This window comes from Phasianus colchicus, chromosome Z, assembly GCF_987193195.1.
Source record: "Phasianus colchicus chromosome Z, bPhaCol1.hap1.1, whole genome shotgun sequence".
Taxonomy (NCBI): Eukaryota; Metazoa; Chordata; class Aves; order Galliformes; family Phasianidae; genus Phasianus; species Phasianus colchicus.
Window position 1 is genome coordinate 28,211,340 of NC_143476.1, and position 25,258 is coordinate 28,236,597.

The following is a 25,258-nucleotide window of genomic DNA, read 5'->3' on the forward strand; positions in this document are numbered from 1 at the left end:
CTCCTTGGACTGCCTAAAGGTCATGTTCGTAAATTGAGTTTGGAGATCTTTCTGCTACAGTGATTAATAATTGCAGGTGAATAGAGAACAAAACGATGAGAAAATTGTGGCTCAATAATTTTCCTTAGAAAGGCAGGGGAGAGAAGATGAATAAATTCTTAGAAGCTATGTTTGGAAATAAATGTAATAAAGATCTATTACAGACACTGTAGAGCTCAAAATGGTCTACGGATGAAGGTATGTATTTATCAAGAAGAATAATTATTTTTAAAGCTAATTTTCACTTATGGCTGCCAAAGCAAAGCCAACTCTCCTGAGCTGCCTAGCTCACAAACACTGTTTCCTGTACAGTCATCAGTAGCAGGGGTACAGTTTACATGATTACAATCATGATTTCATTTTTTTGTTCTCACTTTTTTGAAACACAATCCTTTCTGGGTCTACAGTGTGTACTGTACTATAGGAGTCCTTAAACTAATGTATTTACCACTGTTGATTAAGTCTCTGTCAAAAAAATATAAATCTATAGTACAGTAAGTACTATCTTCCCAGTAAGGGAAGAGGTTGCCCAGTGAGGCTGTGAATGTCCCCTCCCTGAAACCATCCAAGGCCAGGCTGGATGGGGCTTTGAGCAAGCTGGCCTAGTTGGAGGTGTCCCTGCTTATAGCAGGGAGGTTGGAACTAGATGATCTTAAAGGTCCTTCCCAACCCAAACCATTCTATGATTCTGGTTGAAAGAAATGAAAATTCCTATGTTGGGAATTAAGCTGTATACTGCTTAAAACATTCAAATCTATACCAAGTATGACATAAGCAAGTTCCAACTTTCTTCTGAAAAGACAACAGATTCTTCTGCTGGAGCTGTGACAATCAAATGTCTGAGTTGCTTTAGTGTTTAGGAAATTCATCCGTATGAGGTAGTACTTTAAGTCGAGTTGGTACGGACGTAGAAATATCATTTAAGTCACCCCACCTTACTATGACTATGAAATCTTGGCTATGGCACAGTATAATGAATGGAGAAAAAGAGGGAAAAAGAATTCCTTTTTTTCCAGGCTGAGAAAATATAGGTAAAAGACTGAAGATACATTTTCACAGCTAGATTACGGTGTTGTTCTAAACTCAAAAAGAACTGAGATCTATTTTTTAAAAATACACTTAGATGATTTCATGATTGTTTAAGCAGTCCTGACAATTGGCTGCAACCAACAGACAGACCTGCACAATATCTTGACTGTGATTTCTCAGTCCTAAGGCATCCTTTGTACAAGCACTAGAAACCATGTGGCTTGCTTATCTGGCTGAAACCTTTATTTTTTTCTGGATAATTTCACAACATATGCTAGTGCCAACACAAGGGAGAAAAAACTACAATCTATGTGGTTCGGGGTAGAATTTGTGCCTTTCAAGCCAGACCACAGTTAGATCAGTTTAAGCTGATGAAGAAATTATCCACTGAAAAGCTCAGTGGCTTGGGAGGTAGTTTACACACCCCCTCACCTGAATCTGAAATTATTTTATTAGCTCAGTATTTCTGCAAAATAATGTTTGCATCCATCCATCTTAATGAAGACTCACCTTGCTCAATGTTATAGCAATCCTATCATTATGGACTTAATTTTAATGGTGATAAACTGTTTAATCACAATAGTCCTTCCAGTAAGTAGACCTGTGTTTCTCTAACTAGCTTTTTGTAATATGGTACTATTTAATCAAAACACTTTATTGGCATGCAGTGATGGTTTATTTACAGGGTAGTTTAAGAAGTGAAAATGGGCCAAAAGAATAATGTGTCTGCTACAGTATAGTTTATAAAATTGCCATGTAAATCACAGATGACTTCTAATCTTCAAATGTTTAAATAATCAAAAATAGCTTTGAAGAATGGTAGAATGTTTACCTCCTATGTTTGAACAACCGATTTGGACAGTTTCATTGAACAATTCATTTATAGTCATGTAGTAACTATGCAGTGCAATGCTGTTTATAAACAAATATTCCTGTGTACTTTTTCATATAGAAGAAATCATGTAATAGCTATAATACATTACAATATCGTTTAGGAAACATTTGTTTTCACTTCTACATATACCTAACGAATATACTGATAACTAATAAACTTAAGTTGATGATAATTTCAAAACAATAGCTTAGATTATTTTGATTTGCTTCAACTTGGTATTCATGGGGGGTGGTAATTTATTGTTTGTTAATCTTGGAAAGATTTGTATTTTGAGAGAGATTTCTTCTTTTAATATAAGGAATTCCTATCAAGTACCTAGTAAAGTGCTCCTTGAAATTTGGGCAAATTTCACTTAGAAGACTAGGTGGTGTGTATTGTTCCATGCATTTCATTTTGTTTGTTTTGTTTTTTTCCTTATAAGCAATATTTGAATGAGCAACTGTCTTGTGAGAATTCTCCCGAAGAGAATGTTACTTCCAATCAAAGCTTGCTTTCGACACTGAAGGGCAGAGAGGAGCAAGCTGTCTTCAACCCCTTCCAGGTGCACAGCCAGTCTTGTGCGAAAGTGTTCAATCAGGTTTGTGAAAACTGAAACCATGGTTATAGTATAATTTTTACTTGTCAGTCTTATTATGATCATGATAATGACAGAGACTAAAGTTATGAAAAAGAAATTAATTACATGAGTTCAAATTTGATGAAGTGCAAAGGGATATTATTACTCAGGAATTTAATGAGGGCACCCTCTACAATATCATGATGTTCAAAAAGCCATTATTGTCTTCTTCTTTTATCAGAATTACTGCATATAAGAGCAATTTAAAACTTAGACTTTTTATGTTGGTTCAGTATAGTGTAGAAAAACCTATTAGTAGCAATGATACGCATTATATCTGTGTAATGGTACATGGGGCTAGCCTTAGTCCTTTGAGAAGTCATGGCAGTATGCCAAATGCATATTGAGAGTCTTACCTGATGAGTCTTTCACAGAAATGTTGAACAGTAATGTAAATTTCTCTTCATTAATGTAAACTTTGAAAACTCAGAGCCAGTGGGAAAGGGGAGAGGGAATTAAAGGAGGCATTTCTGTGTTTTGCATAAGCTATGCTAGTGATAAGCAAAGGATTATAAAGTACTTATAGAAATCACTTTCCTGATTTTATAAGAGTTTAAGAGAATATATCTAGTTGCCAAAATCTCTGCCAGAGAACCACATAACTAACTGTTTCACAGAATGGATTGTAGTTTCAGGTAGCATTTGGACAACTAAAAATTCTTACACTGTAGTTTCTCGAGACTTCTTAACCAATCATCTATAGTTTTGATTCTTCCCCTACACCTTCAAATATTTAAGAATAAATGGTATTAAAGCTGCATGAAATTCATTCACTTTTCACTTTACTTTTGGTTGAAAGATGCCATTTTCCAAAGAACAACTTTGTTTTCAAATTGCATCATCTGCTTTTTGCATTCTATCCATTTTGAACTATTTCACCAGCTTTATTGCTGTAAAATATGTTTTGCCTTTTTTTTTTTTTTTTTTTTGCTACTTGTTTAATCAATGCTTAATCACTGTCATGTTGCAGTCAAAGTGGTAATGTCCTGAAAAAGGAGATTACTACCAGTTTCACAAGGCTTCTCACACCAGAGGAACATGTTTTAAAGTGTCTTTTCCTTACAAGTGCTTGCGTGGCAGAATTCAAGAGGGTGTAAAATTACTCCAATCTGAAGTTCAGAAAATAGTTTACCATGCCTCAATTCTCAATTCATTAATAGTGTGCTAGATTAAGACCTTCAAGTAGTGGCAACTCAGCGTAGAATTTTTCTGCTAGATGACAGGTTTGCAGTGCTCTATTAATCAGCGTATGACAATGGATAGTTTGTATTAAATTGCTTTGCATTTTTATAAACTTTTGGCGTAAAATCTATTATCAGAATACAGGAAAGTGTTTTAGAATTAAGAAAAGTATAATAGATCACAGACCATGTGCCAACCCTGTTGTTCACAATAATGGGCATATTTTGTGATCTTAACAATATCATTAAATATTTCAGTTCCCTTTACTACAAAATTGTGCATTTATTTAGTGGCGTGGGATTTAGTTTATTAAGGAGGAGCCAGTGTAATTCAGTGTCTGGTTCCTTGTGAAGACTATTCCCAGGGCCTGTAGAAGATACCAGAGTACTTTTATGGAATCATAGAATCATTTGATTTGGAAGGAATCATTAAAGGCCACCTAGTCTAACTCCCCTGCAATGAACAGAGACCTCTACAGCTCAGTCAGGTTGCTTAGAGCCCTATCCAGCCTGACGTCAAATGCTTCTAAAGAGCACCCACCACCTTTCTGGGCAAGGAACATATTTTTCTCATGGAATATATGTTTTCTTACATTCATTCTTAGTGGTTGACAACTGCCATGAAACTGACAATTTTTCTTTAAAACTGACAATTTTTCTTTAAGTCTAATGTGAATCAGTGTATTTTCAATACAGGAAATAATGTTTGCTCTTCAGTAAATTCTAAGTCTCAAAACAATCCTGATTTCATGGCATATTTTTGCCAGTGAGCTACATTGCATTTAATTTTTTTTCTTGCAGAAGGGCCAATTTGAATAGGCAATACTTCCTTTGAGACCTGAATCCTGACCAGGAATGCTTGTATTACACTGTGGTATACAGTACAGTGTAAATACTCTTCACTTCCTCAGTAGATGATTTTTTTAAAGGAAATCATTTCAAAAGTTTTCTGAAAGATGATTTATAGCAAATATTTAATGTGTTGCTCTTCAGTCTCTTTAAAAATTGTTGTACGTTAGTTATTTAGGGTGGTTGACTTTTTTGTCCTAAAGTTTTGCTAGTTTATCCCCAGCATGCCATATTTGGCAAGTTTCCTAATCATAATTTCTTCAAGTTGTAATGTTCCTGAAACAAAGGCCACTGAACTGCTATTTTGAGATCAACTGCAATTTTTATTAAAGATATGTTAATTTCCTATCTTCCAACCCTCAGTTCAGTAGCTGATTCTATGAAGTGTGTCATTTCTGTTAACAATTCAGCTATTTCATTCTTACATTCTGCAAAAATTTTGAATAATCGCCATCTGGTCCTACTAACTTGTTGCTCTTAATTTTGTCAATTTCTCCTGACACCTCAGTCTCTGCCAGTGCTGCTGCTCTATTGTCTAATAAGATTTAGTCCAGCCTGTACAACTCTTCAACAGTAGCAATAAAGGAAAATATTTTAAAGAAATTATTATCCTTTCCTAAAATGTATAGTGTTTTTGTGCGTGGTCTGTGTTTGATTGGTGTTTCATTTGTTTGGTTTTTGTTTTATTTTATATTCTGTATACTGTAGACTGATCAGTCTGGTAGACTGAGTTTAAATCTCCTCTGTGCTTATAAGCTTTCCTAAATGTCTTTATGACTGTTAATAATGTCAGTTCAGTTCCTCCCTTTTACTGTTCTTGACTCTACAGGCATTCCCTCCATATTTGTTTTTCTATTTCTAATTTAGTGTGGAGTATTGAATAATTGCATGTTTTCTCCCCTGAATTCTCCCAGTGTTTTCTCCCTTAAATCGTTCTGCTATTTCTTGTTTATCAGATATTCTGTTGCTTTTTCATTTACTTTCCACTTTCACTTTATTATTCTTCCTTTAGCTACCCTTGTCTCCCTCTCTGACTGTACTTGACCCTTCTTTTTGAAAGTTACTTTTAAGTGCATGCCAGAGATGAGCTTTTGTGAGAAAATTAAATGAGAAGAAAGAAGGGGATAAAATTAAGATGGGAGGAAGGAGAGAGGGACTACCTGGAGGAATTGCTCTCCCAGAAGAACCAAGTTCTTCTGTAAGAAGAAAAAGACATACATTTCACACTCCTGTCTTTTGATTTAGCTGCATTTTCATTGTTATGACTAACTTCATCTTTTTTTTCAAACTGCTCAGTGCTATTTTGGTACTACAATAATAATTTTTGAATGATTCCTTTGCTGATCAGTGCTGACAACTAAAATTAATGTTATGCAACAGGAGTTAGTGTTTTAAAAACATAAGAATGTTGTGTGTGGTCTTTTGTCTACCCACTATCATTATATATCACTTTTATTTATTAAATAAGGAGTATGTAACTGTATGACTTCATGTTGTATAGACTTACTGGTGTGTTTATAATAAAAATCTGGTGAACAGAGTGCCTTACAGAAAAATAAACAGGTAAACCCATCCTTCTCTAATTAAGATACAGGTTACACTTAGAAACTAAGTAACTAACTGCACTATGTTTTTCATTACAAACTTTTTGCTGACAGCAGAAAATATAAATTGCTGTTACATAAAAAGTTGCCAATTACTTTGCTTTTCAAACAAAGAGTCAAGCTTTCAGACAAAGTAGTTGGGCAGAATGCCATTAACAGTTGGAAGAATAACGGCTCAAAAAAATGATGTATCTTTTTCTAAATAATGGTTACATTCCCAAATGGATTTGTAAATTAGTTGCTGTCTTATTGGAATAAAAACCTTCTACTGTGGACATGATTGATATCATCTGTCTGAGTCCTTGTTCTAGGCCCCCCTCCTTCATGGTTAGTATGTCACAGCTGGAGCTTTAATTTACTGATGATATTAACACTGATTAATAACTAACAAAAGCTTCTCGCCATGTATCAACAGTCAACCATTACTGAATGGAACTGGGATTGGTCAGACTTGCTGTCAAGTTGTTTGGGACTGAATCAGATGACCTTCAGGGTGCTGCTGGCGCACAGGTAAAGGGATTCTGGCAATTAACTGCACTTTCCCCTTGTCTGCTTTACTTTTTAGTGGTCAATGCATATAGATTTTAGCAGTGAAATTTATGAAGTAAATTATATGTTTATTTTTGAATATGCAATTTTAAAATGGAAATACTTATTATATTTGTGTCTGTTTGTTTCATACAAAGATAGTTTGTAATTTCTATTTTGAGGACTCAATTATTTATTTCTTGCTGACTCCTGAATTTATGTTGGTATTGACCATAAACAGTGCTTTAAAAAGAAACTAGCAAATTTAAAAAATTTAGAGGCATACTGCCCATGGAGATTTCAGTACAGAACTTTGGGGATTTTTGCTCAAATTGCAGTGACTACTGAATTCATCTGGGGGTATGAAGCATAGTTAGAAATATGAAGTATTTTCTCTAGTAAATTTTAACTAATGGAAATTATTGAACAGCTTTTTTTACTTGTAAAATCTATGCCTGTACATAAATTAAGCTTTTATTTAATGCAGAATTTATATTCATTAAATTCAAAAATATCGATTTGCTAAATGCACAAAATTGCAGGAGGACAAAATAGGTATATTTTCTAAATATTTGCTGTATAGCCTTGGGAGGACTGGAAAACATATATTGTGAACTAAAAAGTGTAATGTTCTCTTTCTAATGCTGAATCTGTGTGCCATTATATTATTTGCCTCTTAAAGCTAATTATTTGTCTGTTTAGAAACTATAGTGACAATGTCAAGTATGCTATTTGCAGGTCAAAAATGTTCTTACAGTTTTTTTTTTGCCACACTTTCAATATATACTAGAACTTAATGCCCTAACTATTTAACTGCACCTCAATTTTACATATAAAATATTTGTTCAGTTTACATACACTCTTCTTAATTTACTATAAAGAATTCTTCCGTAACCCAAATCGTTATTTTCTAAAATTTTGATACAGTTCACAGGAAGTAACACTGGCAAAAACATGCTCTCACTTTTGCCATTCAGTTCTATTATGTTATCCAGTTCTAGGCAGATTATGTGGCCACATTAACTTTTTGGTTTGTACCAGTAGTGCCATTTTTATGTTAAATGGCAGAGACAATTCAGTAATATTTCTTCCTGTGGTAGTTAGCTAATCACTAATATTTATTCTTCATTTAAAAATGAGTTAACTTGCCCTTTTAAAAGAGAGAAATTCTTAGACTGAAAATGTTCTTTATACTTCCTTTTAAGTTGATGTGTTCAATATGAACCAAATAGAGAGAACTGCTGTGATTGCAGAGGAAACATTTTCTGTGGTCACTTCATCTTCTGTCTTGAAAACATTCCACTTTTCTCTGTATAAATTTAGGAAAGAAGTTGTTTATATACATCTTCTCCGTATTTCATGCTTTTATTGTATCTTCGATTGTTGCATCTTTTTTTTTTTCCTTTTCTTTTTTCCTCTAATAACTGCCCTAATTGTTGTCATCCTTCCTGATTTGAAAATGTCTCCATTCACTGCTCTTATACCTAATATGGAAATTCTCATCTAGAAGTGACTTAATGCAAGCCATTAATGATTAGTTCATGGATTTTTTTATTCAAACAACACTCCACTTTAAAGCCCAACAGATTGTCTAAATCCATTGTGAGCCTTAAGCAGAGCTGCTAGTCCTGATATCCACCTTGATGGTCAGCATCTCTAATGCAGCTTGTCTTTATATGGCACAGTTTTTAGTATAGCTGAAGTTTGTCTACCCATGTTTTCTAGCTAGATAGGCCAATTCTAGCTAATCTTGCAGTTACTCAAACAAGCTTTGCAATGGCTCACATAAGCCATATCTTTTGTGATGTTTCACACTCCTTAAAATTACACAGATTTCAGTCTTACTCATCTCATGGCTTAAGGATCAGGCTAAGTGGGTATGTGATTAGTTTCACCTTGATTGGTGGATCCATCCTGTTTTTACTATTTCCTTTCTTTGATGAGGTACAAATGAAGGACAGTACTTAAAAAGAGTCAGAATCATACTGCTTTAATTATTCATTTCTGTAACACACGCCAAAGCTTTCCCTTAGCAGATAGTTTTGTGCAGACCAGAATATCTTTACCTGCTCACAGTGGTCCTGAGGTTTGTTTCTTTTTATATTTAGGGAGAAATACTGCACATGAAGAAAAATAAGTATGTTCTGCTCTCTTTTTTTCTGGGGGAAAAAAAAAAAAAGTTTGAAAATGCTTAGGGGATTCATTTACAAGGGAAATGTTCCCCTAACCTAGTTAATGACTGAGTTAGGTGGAACGAGGTTATGGGAGCATTGTCCCAGAGCCAGTGAGTGGTTGGCAAATTAATTGGTTGGTGGTTAGGGGAAAGTAAGATGCTGTTAGGACTGGTTAAAAACAGAATGAATGGTTGTGTACTGCTTATTGTTGGCTCCACATGAGGGCATGAATCTATTCCATCAAATCCAACACTTACTTCAAAGTAAGCGTTCAGAAGACTTGTGTGTTGCTAATGTTATCATGTGATTATTAGGTGGTGATCACTAGGTGAAAACAAAAAACAAAACAAAAAAACAGTTATACCTTTTGAAACTGTAAGAAAAACTTACAGAAAGAAAACTTCATTCACTTTCTAGTTTTATGTCTGATTATTTCTATATATAGTTCTAGCTGTGAGAATAAAACACTCTTACTGTTATATTTATAATAGTAGCGTATTAACATTCAGCTAATTTATAGTATTTGATTTAACTACGTTTTCAAGCATGTCCCCCATAGTCATGCCAATACATGTTCCTTTATTAAATCTTGCTGTTCAGTTTTACGTCCTTACATCATCAAATTATCTCTAATACATTCATTGAGACAAGAAGACCATGTGCTTTTTGTTATTACTTAATTGATGTGTATTTCAACTTTTAATGATTGTGCTGCTCATAAGGGAAAGATTGTTACTGCCTGGCTAAGTTACATTGAAACTATTTGTGCAGATTGTTGTATCAGCTATCAATATATTTTCTTGTTAGCTGTCTAGCAATTTCTCTGTAGACACTGCAACATTTGGACACACTTCAGTGACTGTAGTGGATTGCCTTGGCCAGTAACTACATCTACACAGCCACTTGCTCATGCCTCTACAGCAGGTAGGGGTAGGGGAGAGAACTGGAGGGGCCAAAGTGAGAAAACTGATGAGTTTAGATCAAAATAGTTTAATAGGTGAAATGAAAGTTGCGCGTACAAGCAAAGCAAAATAGGGAGCTCCTTCACTCCTTCCCAGCAGGCAGATGTTTAGGCATTTCCAGATAAGCAGGGTTCATTACACTTAATGGGTACTTGAGCAGACAAACAACATGATCTGAACATCACACTCTTTTCTCATCTATTCCCCCAGCTCTCCTTGCTGAGCACAGTGCCAAAGGGTGTGGCCTACCCTCTTGGGATCAAATGGGGTCTTGACCTCTCACAGTTTCTTGTGTGCCTACTTGCTGAGGAGGCAGAGTGGGAAAAAGAGAAAGCCTTAGCACTGTGTTGAGTGATTGTCAAACTGCTAGTGTATTATTAGTTCTATTTTAGACACAAATGGATAGCATAGCATCATATAAGCCATATTCATTTTCGTCATATGAAAAAAAATGAACTCCATCGCAACTGAACCAAGTGCAGCAACTCATGCATGACAGTAAATTCTTGTTCATGCTCTCTCCTTTATACTGTTGTATGCTACTTACTTTCTGTTTTTTAGAGGATTAACTCAAACAACATGTATGATGTTAGAATATATATGCACAATATAATATGTGGTTGGGTTTTGTGATGCGACTTTCTTCTGCTGTTCTACAGCACTTTCAGCTTCACTGGTTATGTTACTGTAGCAAATAGCTACATTTCACTCACTATAAATATGAGAAACAGCCTAGGACTTCTTGAATCACAGGGAGCCACTGCCCAGTATTGCAGTAAGTTGCTATTCTGAGAATTGTGGGGATTCCCTCCTTTGCAGTTAGGAAAATTCAATGGAACAGTAGGTACCAATACAGGTCTTATGAATGTCAATTTCATGGTAGTGATGTGCTTGTCTAAGTGTGAATGTGCGAGGAGTAACATTCCAGGGAGCTCCAGGAGTAGAGAAGAATTCACATCTGTGGCAAAGCCAACAGAGGTCAGGCATAAGATACTAAGAATCAGAAGCTTAGGAACTTAAAAATAGGGAATATATTGTTTTACTGTAAATGCATCAGATAAAAAAACTATGCCAGGCACCATGAAGAAAATAAATTTTCTCGCTGAAACCAGCTGAAATCAGTGCAGTAAAAAGAATTATTCAAGTTAAAAGCAGTCTTTGTTCAAGTGGATAAGAACTGCCATGAAAAATAAATGGTGTAGACTGCAGATTAAAAGATTTCCAACAGACCAGTATAGCTCAATAACAGTTCTCCAGAAAGCATTTGAACAGTGATAGGAACATAAGTAGTTTTGCGTAGAAACAGGGTAGACTCAGTGGTTTACATCCAGCCATGTGTTCTGTTGATTAAATATTCTCAACAACCCAACAACTTTTCAGAGTGGAAAACCCGGAATTGTTTATGGATTGGCTTGAGTTAAACTATCAAAAACAATATATTTTCTACTAAACTTAGGTAAAATATATATGCTTTGTAGTAATCTCTGTTGCCAAATGTGCACAAATTCTCATGTTCTTTAAGCTTTACAGCTTTTCTTAATGGAGCCCAGACTACATTTTGTCTGATAAATTACAAATTTACATGTACTGTTTACATGTGACACTTTTTTACCAAGGTGAAGTTTCCTTGATATTAGGTTGCTATCCTGATATAAAGAAAATCTTTTTTTTTTTTTTCCTTTTAAAACACTTTGACTGTACTTAAAGAGAACCACTTACTTGCCTTTTATGAACAATTTTGTCAATATAATTGTGGCATTTTTTTCACACACTAGGGTTAGATGATAAAATCATATGCATTTATATGTATATATATATACACACACATATATAAAACCACTGATTAACCTTAATAAAACTGAAATGAAGTAAAAAACTCTTGTTCAGAATTTTCTGATTGCGGGGCAAATCTGCATAGCTCTTGTATATTCTAGTGGATACACAGACACCATCTGTTAAGAATGGTAGCCATATGGTGAACTATTTATAGAAAATGTTTATATTCATTGTGTTGTTGATTATCTTGATATCCAGAAAATGCTCTTTTAAAATCCAGTTTATCAACACATAGAAAAATTTATTATGTAGTTTTGAAATTGAAGAGAATGTCAGCAAACTTGCATGCACTTTGCGAGTTGTGAAAGATCTTTGTGCAACTGTCACTAGCCCAAGTCAGAGGAATGAATGAAGATACCAAGAGTATGAAAAGGTAGCAAGTTCTCTGACAATCTTCTTTGTAGTAGAAACAAATGGTGGAATAGGAGTTACTGGCAGAATGCCATGACAGACACCCTATCTGCATGGCAAGGGTTGCCAGTCTTATGTCTGGTGTACTTTTGGATGTGTTAGTCCAACCTTCTTTTAAATAAGAGATGCTCCTTTATGTAATGTGCATTGCTAGATACCGGAAATCAGTATTGGTGCTGTATCTACAAGTCATCTATTGATGTGTTGAAGAACCGTGATGCCGTTAATACTGAAGCAATTACCACCTCTCAGAGAGATTATAATGGATGACCTCATCATGCATATGTGTACAAGCTTTCTAAAATGCAAGGAAGGCTATGGAAGACAGTATCTCATTGTCTTTAGTACTTCTCCTCGTTGATCACAGACACAGTGAGGATTAGAAACTAGTGCTATATCAAAAAGGGAGGAAAAAAGTCATTGGGATTTTTGGCTAGGCAAGAATTTTTTTCCACAAGTGAGCTGGTCAATAAGAAGACATACATCACATCCATCAACACAAAAATTATCCTCCATCTGCTTATCTCCTTCTTATATGACCCATGAAACTATACCCTGACTTCAAAGAATCTGTCAGAAATAGTTTAATTCTCTGCATGGCAATTTTAAGGCATTGGTGACAGAATGCACATTGCTGAGCAAATGAAAGAGTATATTTTGTAAATACTGTTTGAATGCAGTTTCAACCTGTATTATTTATACATTTGTAGCACAAATTGTGCAGGAAAGGGAACCTGAATTTGAGACATCCCATATGTAGTATGCCTTAGATGTTTCTAGTTGCTAGCAGTCTGTCTCTCCTGCTGACATGTTGATGAATCTTGTGTAAAAAATAATATTCTTGAACAACATTCACAAAAAAAAAAAAAAAAAGATGCTAAAAAGAAAGGGACTGACATATCCCAGTCATGTTTCAGTAGTTTCAGTTTAATTTGATACTTTCAATTGTTCAAAACGTGCTTCTAAAAGAAAATTTTAAAATGAGCTATATGTGTTTGCATATACACATTTGCTTTAAAAATTGTGTGAAGAACTGCCTATTTGCCAGAACATAGGCCTATTATGCAAGCCATTTTTACGAGGTTGCTTCACTGCATATTGCTTTTGCCATTGACGTTAGATAGCACTTGTGAGTGTGTCTGTGTTCTTCTTTCTGTTTTGATGGAAAAAAATTGTAAGTAAATGCAATGCATTAGTTTCAATAATGCATTGTAAAATATGCATTTATTAAGATTCACATTTAATCAATTTGTTCAGAAGTATGAATCATTTCTTCGTTACTACGTAGGTCACTCTGAAAGTAGTGATGCCTACTTATTTCCATAGAAATTACAACAGATACAAAGGGACACAACACTATTTGACAGAGCAATTTCTCAGCTACAAAATACTATTTTGTGGTGTGACATATGTGCGTGGACATCCAGAACATGGCTTGTCTTTCACACTGCTGTGGCCACAGCTGAAATGTGCAGTGTTCACATGCACTGTTTGGTCTCTGTAAATGTATAGCAAGCACCGGTGAATATCAGTGGGTGCCATTTTTTCTGCTTAGAAGAATTCATTTGATACACCTTTACTTCATGCGAACTTCCTTGACAGACACTGTTGTGTCAGAGCCATCTGCATCTCTCACACAACAATAAAATGGAACATTTGTGGAAAGATTCAACCTCTATTGCCATACCACAAGCATCTGCTTCTGATATTGTGGATCAACATAATAAAATTGGAGGCATTACTTTCAGAGCAGCCCTCATAGATAATTTTATATACTGTATGATTACTTGTAAGAATGACTTTTTATGCAACTCTCTAATTTACCTGGTGACTGACATCCTGTGACCCGGCTGACTTTTCTTAAAAATAGTTACATTCTTTCATCTGCAAATAATTTGCCTTCCTTTCAACCCTGTCTCATATCCTGTTGCTAAGTAAGGAATATTAAGTAGAGATAATTATATTTACTTTTTTATCTGTTCTGTCTGAGACTTTCTGATCTCAGTTTTCATTCTTAAGATACATAGCTATCATACATGTCTACAGAATCTCTAAATGCATATTAATAAATGCAGAATAACACAAACAGTACACGTTACTAAGATACTCATCTATAGAGTTTGACACTGCTCACACAAAGGAAGAGGTTACAAAACAAAAACCAACAGTCCAAAAGTATGTTTTGCCCAATAGCCTGTTGTTTATTCATTCTGTTTCTTTTACATCAGAGAATTTAGAAAAGTGGTGGTAATACCACTTTTCGTTTTCCAAGCTGTAATGTGTTGAGACATAGTAATCTTCCGAAAGGTAGAGGGGAGAAGCGCTAATATTGAAGTTGAACAAATTGAAGATCTGGTCTTGTAGCCAGTTCTCTAAGTTTACTTCAACACTGCATAATTAATCTGTAGCAATGCTAAGAGTTGAACTTAGTTCTCATGACTAAATTTTATGATACAAAAGCTATCATACAATAAGTGGTCCATTGGTAGTGTAGATGTGCATAAGCAACAAAGGAGAGGTGTTTCAAATTTACTTGTAAGAAATCATTTGGATGATTTGAATTACCTGTAGTCTTCTTAGGAAATTGATTGGCTATTCTCTGAAAGAGATGGGGAACAACTTGTCTTGACCTTAAAACATTTGCTCTCCATACAACAAAGCAAGTAGCAAGGACTGAAGGCTGCTACTGTGCAGATGACATTTCTTCGTAACTATAACTCCTCCCCTACTATCTTCCACTCTCTTCCCAAGAATGTTATACTGGCTTTCTCGCGTGCCCTTGCTGGATGTACCTCCTTTGCTCTGTCTGGCTCACCTCAATTAAACAGTTAACTCCTTAAGAAAGGATGGTAAGTCCTAAATACCTAATTGCCTCTTGCCTCCAAAACTAAACTACCTCTGAAAGCTTTATGTTCATGACACAGTTTTGAAGACATGGAAAAAGTTGGGTAGTTTCACAAGTCCTTTTATTAATAAGCACAGTGACTTGTGTAGGAAGCTTAAAGCCTTCATAAGCAATCTAATCTCGGGCTTTCTGAATAACATGTTGCCTGATAAAATTGTTTATTGTTGTCACTGCTTTTTTTTTTTTTTTCCTGTAAACTTCTTGATGGGACCTAACAACAAAATTAAGCAAAGTGTGAGAAGCCATTATGAATCTTGAATCATGTAGCAAAGAGGGAATTCAGAATTGTCATTCTAATAGTTGACACTGGAAAATGTCATGGAAGAAATCTTTTTTATGTTAGTCTTTCGATTGACAGGTTATGACAAAACTGCATTCATGTTGCTTGAATACATCTTTTGTCTAGTTTTACATGCTTTTTGACTTGTCTAGAAAATGACATATTGAGGTTTTCATTAGCCTTAACCAGGTGTGATTTTCTTTATGGAAGATACCTTGGTAGGGTGACAGTTGAAGGCGAATAAACCAGTGAAGCTTAGAAAGGCCACAGCCCTTCTTCAGATGGTAGTGATGAGTTGAAAGTCTCATTAATCAACAACCAAGTCACAGGTGTGATGTCTTTCCTGCAGACTGCCAACAGACTGTGAAAGTCACATCCAACACATGAAACTATTAAACTAGACACATCTATAAACTTCTTAAAGTTTTTTCTCCCTCTTTTAGTTGAAGAACACAACTCTATAATGTTTTAATTATTGACCTCTAAGGTTTTGTTTTATTGTTGTTTTCTGAGGAGTACTGGCTGCTTTTTAAAACAAAAACAGGATATTGTTTCCATCATTGCTCAGTATAACAATCTCATTTAAGCACATAGCTTTGGTTGCAGTTTTAAATTTATATGATTATTATGCATGTTGAATGTGTGTAAAAATTATTTCATAAATTTTCTGCATATAAATGCAAGGCCATTTTCTTCATGGCTTTCTAATTCTAATACAAAAATTATCTGGAACAAATATTAAGTTATGCTGTAGTGTAGAGAGGAACTCCTGAAATATCTAAAGAGAAAGAAATTAGAAGCTATTTTTTATCAGCTAGTAGTGATTTTTTCACCTACACTAATGGGAAAAACCTATCATAAGAATCCAAAGAATGAAATCTCCCTACAGTTTTTCCACATCGTTCTTAAACTCTGTGGATTCCCTGGAATTAAGAGATGTAGTCAGAGGTCTTACAGCTCCCCATTACATTTTCTCCCCAAGATTATCCTTAAATTGAAATGCTCCCTATAGATAAAAATTAATTTTACTCTATCAAAAAGCAATGAGTATGAATTTGCTTAGATTATTGTATTTGCTAATTCCTTGGTCTCAAATTCTCATCTTTTTCCAAATACAGATGTTCAGAAAAAGAAAAATATTTCTTTACAATTAGAAGTGAATGTCCTCCACTTTGGTCTGGGGTGAGAAATTTATCTATAGAGGCAGTCCCATCTTCTGTTTCCTCCTCAGCATATCTATCTTAGTTTTGAACTTCATATATAAATTTTGTTTTAATTTACAATCCATATTCTCCACTTCTATGTGCGAATCACCAGATCAAAAGGTTATTTTGATCTAATCCAGTTTAAATCAATGGAACTGGGTAAAGTGTAATGCTTGCTGGCTCAAAAAAAAAAAAACGTAATTCACACCAAAGACAAGAAAATAATGCATTTATTGATGAAGTCTATTAAAAATAGATATTTTTGTGTATACAAAGCTCTGTAAACAGACACTTGAATAGCAAAGAATCATGAAGGTTGAAAAAGACCACTAAGATCATCTAGTCAAACCACCAATCCATCGCTGCTATGTCCACTAACCATGTCCCTTAGTGCCACATCCACACAGTTCGTGAACAACTCCAGGGACTTTTGACCTCTAGGTCTGGCATTTGTGCTTGGGGAAATAGCTTCTGTGCTTTCGTGAACAAGACGTGGTGACAAGTGAAGTAGGTCTGTCCTGGGCCACATGGTTGGCCAGAGCTCCAGGTGTGAGCAGCCAGATGTTCCTAAACTAGACATTTGAAGCCAATCCGTTTGTATCCAAAGCAAGCCATCTTTTGAGAGAACACTTCTATTCTGGTTCCAGTGACCATAGCATCTTGTTAGTACTCAACAAACAAATTCAACAGAATTCCAGGTCAAGTCTCCACCCACAAGGCCAATTCCATTCTATGTGATCACAGTTTTACACAAAGCCTGGACATAACAAAGAAGTCACTGATCTGAGTAGTTTTCCCTATTTGAACCAGAAGCTACAGCTGAAAAGTTAGATGGATCTACGCTCCCAAAGAGGGCAGTTGGGCCTGAAGAAAGCACATCAGAAGTGACTGTCCTTAAATTGCTGGTCACCACCAGTGCTACTGCAGTTCATGGTGCTTCTTCTCCTTCACATGATGGACTCTGAAAGGAGAGAGGAGTTTTGGCCCAAGTGCTAAGAAAAGCTCTTAGCTAAAGACATCCTAGTGGCTTATTCAGCATAGTTACAGCTCATAACAATTACTGATGTGGTCAGACTCTGGAACTGTAAGATATACGTTCAGTCAATATATTTGATTTTACAAAATAACATTTTTATTTGATTATTCAACACACTGCTACTCTCTGTTATTTGTTATTGCAGGACTTATTAAAGTACACGTTGCTATTATATAATTGTAATTTCTATTTAATGACAATATACTTTAAAACAGAATCTTGTATTCAGAATGCAAAGAATTTTATTTTGTTCCAAGTTTGACTATAGATCATTGTCTGTATTTTTGCACATTAACTTTCTGTTGTTTCTTAAACACAGTAATTTAACATTCCTCCAAAAAAGCTACCCTTTTGAATAATACAGAAATGATCTCTTCAACTGTACTAATAAAGACTGTGACAGCTGAATTTAAATGTAACCAAACTCTTCCCACTAAAGTGTTAATGAAGTTAGAAATAAAAAAGTATAATGATTTCTCTTGGGATAATTACATGGGCAATTTAACATCACATTTGGATAAAAATTGAAAGCATCTGTATTATATATAGTTAAACCTCGGTAAATTGTATATAGAAATCAATGAGTTTCTTACTGTCTTTAAAGTACAAAAGAATTATTTAAAAACATTAAGTAGTAGCACCTCTTAAATTTTTTTTTCTTTAATTTATCTCATATTTTTGATATCACATTATTTATTGTTTCATATAGAGTGACTGTCAGATCATTCTATAGAAATGTCATTTAATGTACTTAGCCTTACAGTAAAAATGCATAAAGATAATTGGCTGTTCTGTTGCATAGGTCATAGTTGATAAATGATTGTTGTGTGAAAAAAACTGGATGCAGTATTTTCAGAATTTAGTAATAAACAAGAACTGTATTTGAATGCTGAATGCATGACTTTGGAAATAAATATATGTCAATACTGAGTTTGAAAAGAAAGAAACCACAATTTCAAATGCAAGATGACATTTAATTAATACACAAAACACAGTTTTAAAGATCTTAATGCCTTTTTGCATGCTGGCTCTCAGATGCTGTGACTGTCCCACATGCAGAGGTCAATCTGATCTGGTAGATATTCTTTAGTTCTTGTTTGTGAGAAAAGTGATTCTTCTCTGGTATGTTTCTGCTGTACTGAAGATGCTGCAATTCAAAGAGGGAAAATAGTTCTCCAGTAGTCCAGACCCAGTTTATTTATTGCTTTTATTAGGCATAGTCAGCATCTTAAGCACATCCAGAGGCCGAGGGGCTTTCATGGTGAACACAGAATGTCTGATAAGCATATACTCAGTTAATTAGGTGAAATGATGTTTGCTAAAGTGTCCTTTTTCTACATGTTTTATATTGTAACCACAAGTTGAAATTCACCAATTTGCTTTTTCCACAACACCTAAATGTGGTTACAGAGATATAAGCTCCCTATTCAGAATAAGTCATACTCAGGCTAAGGTCAGGCTCATTAGTTTTTTTTTAGATCTAGGCCCAGCTTTACTCAATATTAATTGAGGCATCGACCTACACTAAGCAAAGACGAATAAAAAATGCAAGATTGTGCATCTATTAAATAAAAATAGCCATTGCCAACAGCATATTTCTATCTCTCTCTTTGCTGACCATCTCTTAAAATTTCTTTGCACGTAATGAAGATTAGCAGTAACAGAACTGCATTCTATGGGATCCCAAACATGAGACCACTACAGGAAACAAGAGTAATTACAACTGCTGTCAGAGGCTGTAAAATCAAATGAGCTTCCAAAAGTGAAAATAGTAGACTTAGTATTAGAAGTATTAGTATTAGAATTAGAATTAGAGTTAGAAAGTTCTATTCACTTTTGCCAATATTTGCAAACATCTTAATTGTGTCTCAAGTGCTGAATGAAGGAGCATTAATTTCCTGGGCGCTTACTTGTTCTCTATTTGTCATAAAGAGTTTCTTCTGTGTAAGCTTCAAACCATATAGAATCATAGAATCACCAAGGTTGGAAAAGACCAGAAAGATCATCCAGTCCAACCGTTCACCTATTACCAATGGCTCCCACAAAACCATGTCCCTCAACACCATATCCAGTCTTTCCTTGAACACTCCCAGGGTCGGTGACTCCACCACCTCCCTGGGCAGTCCATTCCAGTGCCTGACCACCCTTTCTGAAAAGTAATACTTCCTAATGTCTAGCTTGAATCTCCCCTGCTGAAGCTTGAAACCATTCCCTGACGTTCAGATATTTTGAAGTTAGGCTCAAAGATCATTTTCCAATATTGTGCCCAAAACAAAGTGACTTGATACTAACCAACCCGTTAACCAGCTTCAGACCATAACATTCTGAGCAAGAAACAATCACCTGGCTAACCATACCTATTTCTGTTTCTTATCAGCCAGGAAAGGTGGTGAGCCTAGAATAAGCTTAGTGTTGCAAAGTTTTCATAGTTTTATATTTATTTTTTGTTAAGCATTATTAATAAATTAACAGATTAGGAGGTGCTTATTCCCTCAAGATTGTGCTTTTATTTATTTTATAGTAATGTAATAACATCACTCAACATACCATAATATAAATAGTATCAAATTGTTGTTTACTTTATTAATCTGCTTATTGCATGATCTTCTAAATCAATCACAGAATCACAGAATTCTAAGGGTTGGAAGGAACCTGTAGACATCATTGAGTCCAATCTGCCTGCCAATGCAGGCTCCCTAGACCAGTTGCACAGGTAGGCATCCAGGCGAGTCTTGAATGTCTCCAAAAGAGGAAACTTCATAGCCTCCATGGGCAGCCTGTTCCAGTGCTCCCTCAACCTTATTGCGAAGAAGTTCTTAGGCACATTTGTGCAGAACTTTCCATGCTTCAGTTTGTGTCCATTTCCCCTTGTCCTATCACCACATACCAGTGAAAAGAGTCTGGCCTCATCCCTTTGCCCCCACACCTTCTAAAAATATAGATTTTTATAGACATTTTTCAGATCTCCTCTGAGTCGTCTTTTCTAAATTCTGAACAGACCCAGATGACCCACCCTTTTCTCACAGGAGAGATGCTCCGGGCCCTTTATCATCTTCGGGGTCTTCCACTGGACTCTTTCCAGGAGATCCCTTTTTTGTACTGGGGAGCCCAGTACTGGACACAGTACTTCAGGTGAAGCCTGACCAGGGCAGATAAAATTCATAAAATTCATACAACTCATAATTGTCATCAATTTAATTATTTTCGCAAGAGGTTTTCAAGCCCTATTAAAAATAATAATAATAATTTCTTAGTTAAAAAGATATAAAACATATTAGTCTGTATGTCTTAACGAATTATTTAAAACCTGTAGAACCATGTAGTATCACAAGTTAGAAGGGACCCACAAGGATCATGGAGTTCAACTCCCAGCTCCACAAACCACCCAAACACTGTCTCAGAGCACTGTCCAAACACTCCTTGAACTCCAGCACTGGGGCCGTGCCCCCCGCCCTGTGCATCCCATTCCATGCCCACCGCCCTGTGGCGCAGACCCTTTCCCTGACCCCCAGCTGCCCTCCCCTGACGCAGCTCCATGCCGTTCCCTCGGGCCCTGTGGCTGCCACACAGAGCAGAGCTCAGCGCTGCCCTCCTCTCCCTGTCAGGAGCTGCAGCCGCCGTGAAGGCTCCCCTCAGCTTCTCTGCTCTGTGCTGAGCACACCCTGGAACCTCAGCCACTCCTCACACAGCTTGCCCTGTAAACCCTTCGCTATCTAATAACTTTATGCCCTTCTTACATTGTGGCATGCAGCCTGCACACAGTGCTGTAGGTGATGCTGCATAGTGCAGAGCGGAGGGTACAGGCCTCCTCAAAGGCTGCTCTTCAGCTTCTCACCTCGCTGTCTGAAAAGGTATGCAGGATTACTCTATCCCAGGTGAAGAATCTGACACTTGTTCTTGTTAAATTTTCCAGCTTTTCACTCACCAGAGCCCTCAAGTCATCCTCTGCAGATACTCAGGTATTTTATCTAGCACTTGCCCTTGTTGAACCTGAGTTGGCTGTGATTAATGACCATGTTGTCTTTCAAGTGCTTTTCAATAACTCCCAGAACGGTCTTCTTCATGATTTTATCAGACACTGAAGTCTTAACATTTTGGAGTTTAGCTTCTCTGAAACTCACATGTATTCCCTTTTTTAGATTATCAGTTCAAGGTCTTAGAATAACAGAACAACCCAGAGTGGAAGTCACCTTAAAGATCATCAAGTCCAGTCTTTCATAGGGAAGAGAGCCTAGGTCAAATTGTCTATCACACTGTCTAGATGCATTCTGAAAATCTTCAGTGGGGGATTTGACCAAGTCCCTGGTAAAGTTGTTCAAGTAGGTGATTATTTTCACTGCTAAAAATTTCTTCCTTACGTGAAAACAAATCCTATTCTCGTGTAAATCCTTTCAGTTGCCTGTTGTCTTCTCCATGTGGCTAGCTGTGAATACATCCTATTTGCAGGTGCCCTGTAAGTACAGGAATACAATGACGAGGTGAGGCTCCTCTGAGCCTTCTCTTCTTCAAGGTGAAAAGACCTAACTCTTTCAATCCTTCTTTCTCAGGCAGATTCTCTAGGGCCTTGATTATCTTTGTCAACACTCTGCAACCTGTCCACCCTGTCCAATTTTTTATTTATTTATTTATTTAATTATGGAGACAAAAACTAGAGCTAGTACTACAGGAATGGCCTGACAAGCACCAAGTAAAGGAGTGGTTGTATCTTGTATCTCTGTTAGTAATGCCCGTGTAGATGCAGCCCAGGATCCAATTTGCCTTTCTTATTTAAGCTATGTACAGCTGACTCATGTTCAGCTTGTTATCCTTCAGCATCTCCGGATCCTTTGAGCAAGGCTGCTTCCTAGCTGCACAGACCCTAATGTCTTCTGACACTATAGGCTTTTGATGGTATCTCCCATGTTTCATCTACTGATGTGAAAGTGAAGTATTTTTTCTCTTGCAGTGTGTATGATCGCATGGTAGTACAGTCTCTGCTGTTCTTCCGTGTTTGTATTTTTATTTAAGCATCTTATTTATTATTCAGCTAGATTAACAGCAACATTAATTTGCTGTTCAGCTGATTCTTCCAGAAAATAACCACTTGACATGTTATTTTCAAACTTTCATCACTATTTTATTGGACTTTTTTACATGAAAATATCTGCAATTGTTCTGAATAGTATTCTCAAAGATTTTCTCTTGTACTTGGTCTTACTGTTTTGTGTACACAGTATTCCTCTTGGTAAATCTGGATTTGTCATGAAAGCTCTAGGAAAGTAGTGTGCATTCTAGAAGTCTAGAATGTCTGGCCATATAGTTTTAACAAGAATGGTTTTGTGAAATTTAATAAATCTATCACTATATGTTCATCTTTGCAACTCTGTAGCTAGTTTGTTTTATGTAGCGTATATGCAAGTATTCTACTTCCCAGCAATGTGAGGCATTCCATTATGATTCCACACTATCCTTTGTATCAGATATATAAAGATATCACACTATATCTTTATATCAGAAGAGTTTCTTTTTTTCTTCTTTGCTGAGTATGTGTAGGTGTTTGCTGAATATGAAGAAATGTCTGCTTTGTTTTTCAGTCCTGTTTTTATATTACTCTTGAATTATACTGCTGATTGTACAGTCTCTACCAACCTTGCATGTATTTTTCTTCTTTTTAATAGTGGAATTTACAGTGATTGAGTGAACTCTTTCATTTGTAATCGCCTTTTCATGACATTTTTTACTGTCACTTTTAACTTTGCCAAATATCTTTTTTTCACTTTATTCTGCCCTTGCTATTGTTGACAAAATTTTCCTACATGGCAATTAAGGAATGCTTGATCTTTGTATTCCATACTAAAACATAATCCTGAAACATAATCCTGAAACAGCTTATTCATATCCTTAATCTAATGAGTTGTTTCTGTGAATTCAATATAATAACTTGATTTCAACATATTGATCTAGATTGTATGTTTGCAGTTCTGGGGTTTGAGGAGTCTACTTAGAAAGTTTTTTAACTATCAAGACTTGTGGTTGCCTATCTGTCATCTGCAAACAACTGTTTCCCTGCCCCACAGTTTTGTCTGAATCTTTTCCACATAAGTACACTGAAAATACAGGTTACAGTCAATTCAATTAAAAATTGAATATCTTCTATGAAGGACTACTAGATATTTTGTAGATGTAGTACTCTTTTGCTTTGTAAAATAAGTGAGTTTTATAGTGAATGATACCATTAGCCTATCTGTTAATCTTGTCAGTCCCAAGCACAGTTTTGAAATATCGTTTCTTCAAATGGATTCAGCTACAATTTATTAGATATTATTCTTCAGTGTCACCAACAAAGACTACATATCTGTTCATGTTAGGACAAACATACCTATACAAAATTCTGTGTAACAAGTCCCACAGTTTGCAAAACAACAACAAAAACACAATACAAAACATTTAAGAGTGCACATTTAATTTTTTGATCTTCTGTTGTTTTGGAATACTGATAATTAGAACAAGTGAAAATTTGAATTTAAACACCATATCAGTTCATCCCACTGGTCTAAGAATTAGTGAACTCATGGTCTCATAATATTGATGTCAAATATTCCTATGGTTAATGTAAGAAAGGAATTAGAATCATTTTTTTTTTTCCTACAGCAATGAAATTACTTAGGCAAAGGGATGAAGAATTGAAGATCATTCTTTTGTTGCTTAAAATACTGTTCTCATAGTTTATTGAAATGATAAATAATGAGACTGAAACATGTAGAACAAGCTTTGGTATAACTGAATTAATTTTAAAAGAGCTGGGGAATTGTAGGAGATGTACACCCTGTGAACTGAGTGTCTTTTTCCCTAATGACGTTTTCTTAGCATCTAATAATAACATGAAGATAAAGCTTTTTTATCTTCTGTAGTAAACATGTCAAGTTCTCAGTGGCATCTTTTAATTGCGAAAACCAAAGGTCTGCATCAACTTTCCTATGTTAAGCATTTATATCAACTTCCTTGCATGCTTCTTTTTCTCTGTGGTTTCAAATGTATGGGAGCATTTGATCAGTGTCCTTTTTAAATTCAAAATGAGCCAGCTTCTGTCTCAAAAGTGTCTTATTGTCATGATGTCATTGCATCTCAAGATTTGTGACCTTTTGCTCCATATGGATTCATGGAGGACCACGTTGTGTTTTTGCAGACTAGATTGCTTTTGTCCCCCCGCTAGGGGGTATCAAAGCCTTTTGGACTAAAGTTTTACATACTAGTAAGTTTGCAAATAAATAAATACATGAAATAAAAATAATATACTAAAATAGCCCAACAACAAGTGAAAGCACCCAACAGTGAAACAAACCTAAAGTTTATGTATTGTAAGGACCGCCAGATGTCGCAAAGGCATCATTGATGAACTGTTTTTTTATCCAAAATGTGGCACTTATATGAGGAATAGTAGTATTGTGTTTGAGAGTTGCAGGGGCCATAACAGGTCAGTGAAATGTCCTTCAAACATTTGATTTTTACATTTGAGAATAGGCCAAGATGAAAAGATAACTACATATCTGACATTGACGTTACTACCATTTAGACAACCGATGCAATTGCCTTAGTGAGTGAGATCAATCAGACCTTTATTACTTTGAAAACCACAAAAAAGATTTAGTTTTTTTTTTCTTTAAAAATGAGAGTTTTCAACCTCATCAGATCACAAGCTTCTAAATGTAAAATTATTGTAATATGTGTA

General features: G+C 35.6%; 1 protein-coding gene across 10 annotated transcripts in view; it reads left to right on the forward strand.

The window, feature by feature from the left end:
• The window catches only part of KIAA0825 (KIAA0825 ortholog), a 235,229-nt gene that overhangs the window by 120,207 nt on the left and 89,764 nt on the right, over window positions 1-25,258 (forward strand). For all 10 annotated transcript variants that reach the window (XM_090132126.1, XM_090132124.1, XM_090132127.1 and 7 more), the window contains 2 exons: window positions 2,385-2,540; window positions 6,629-6,723. In XM_090132126.1, coding sequence (XP_089988252.1) covers window positions 2,385-2,540; window positions 6,629-6,723 — 251 coding nt within the window. The remainder of the gene's footprint in view (window positions 1-2,384; window positions 2,541-6,628; window positions 6,724-25,258) is intronic.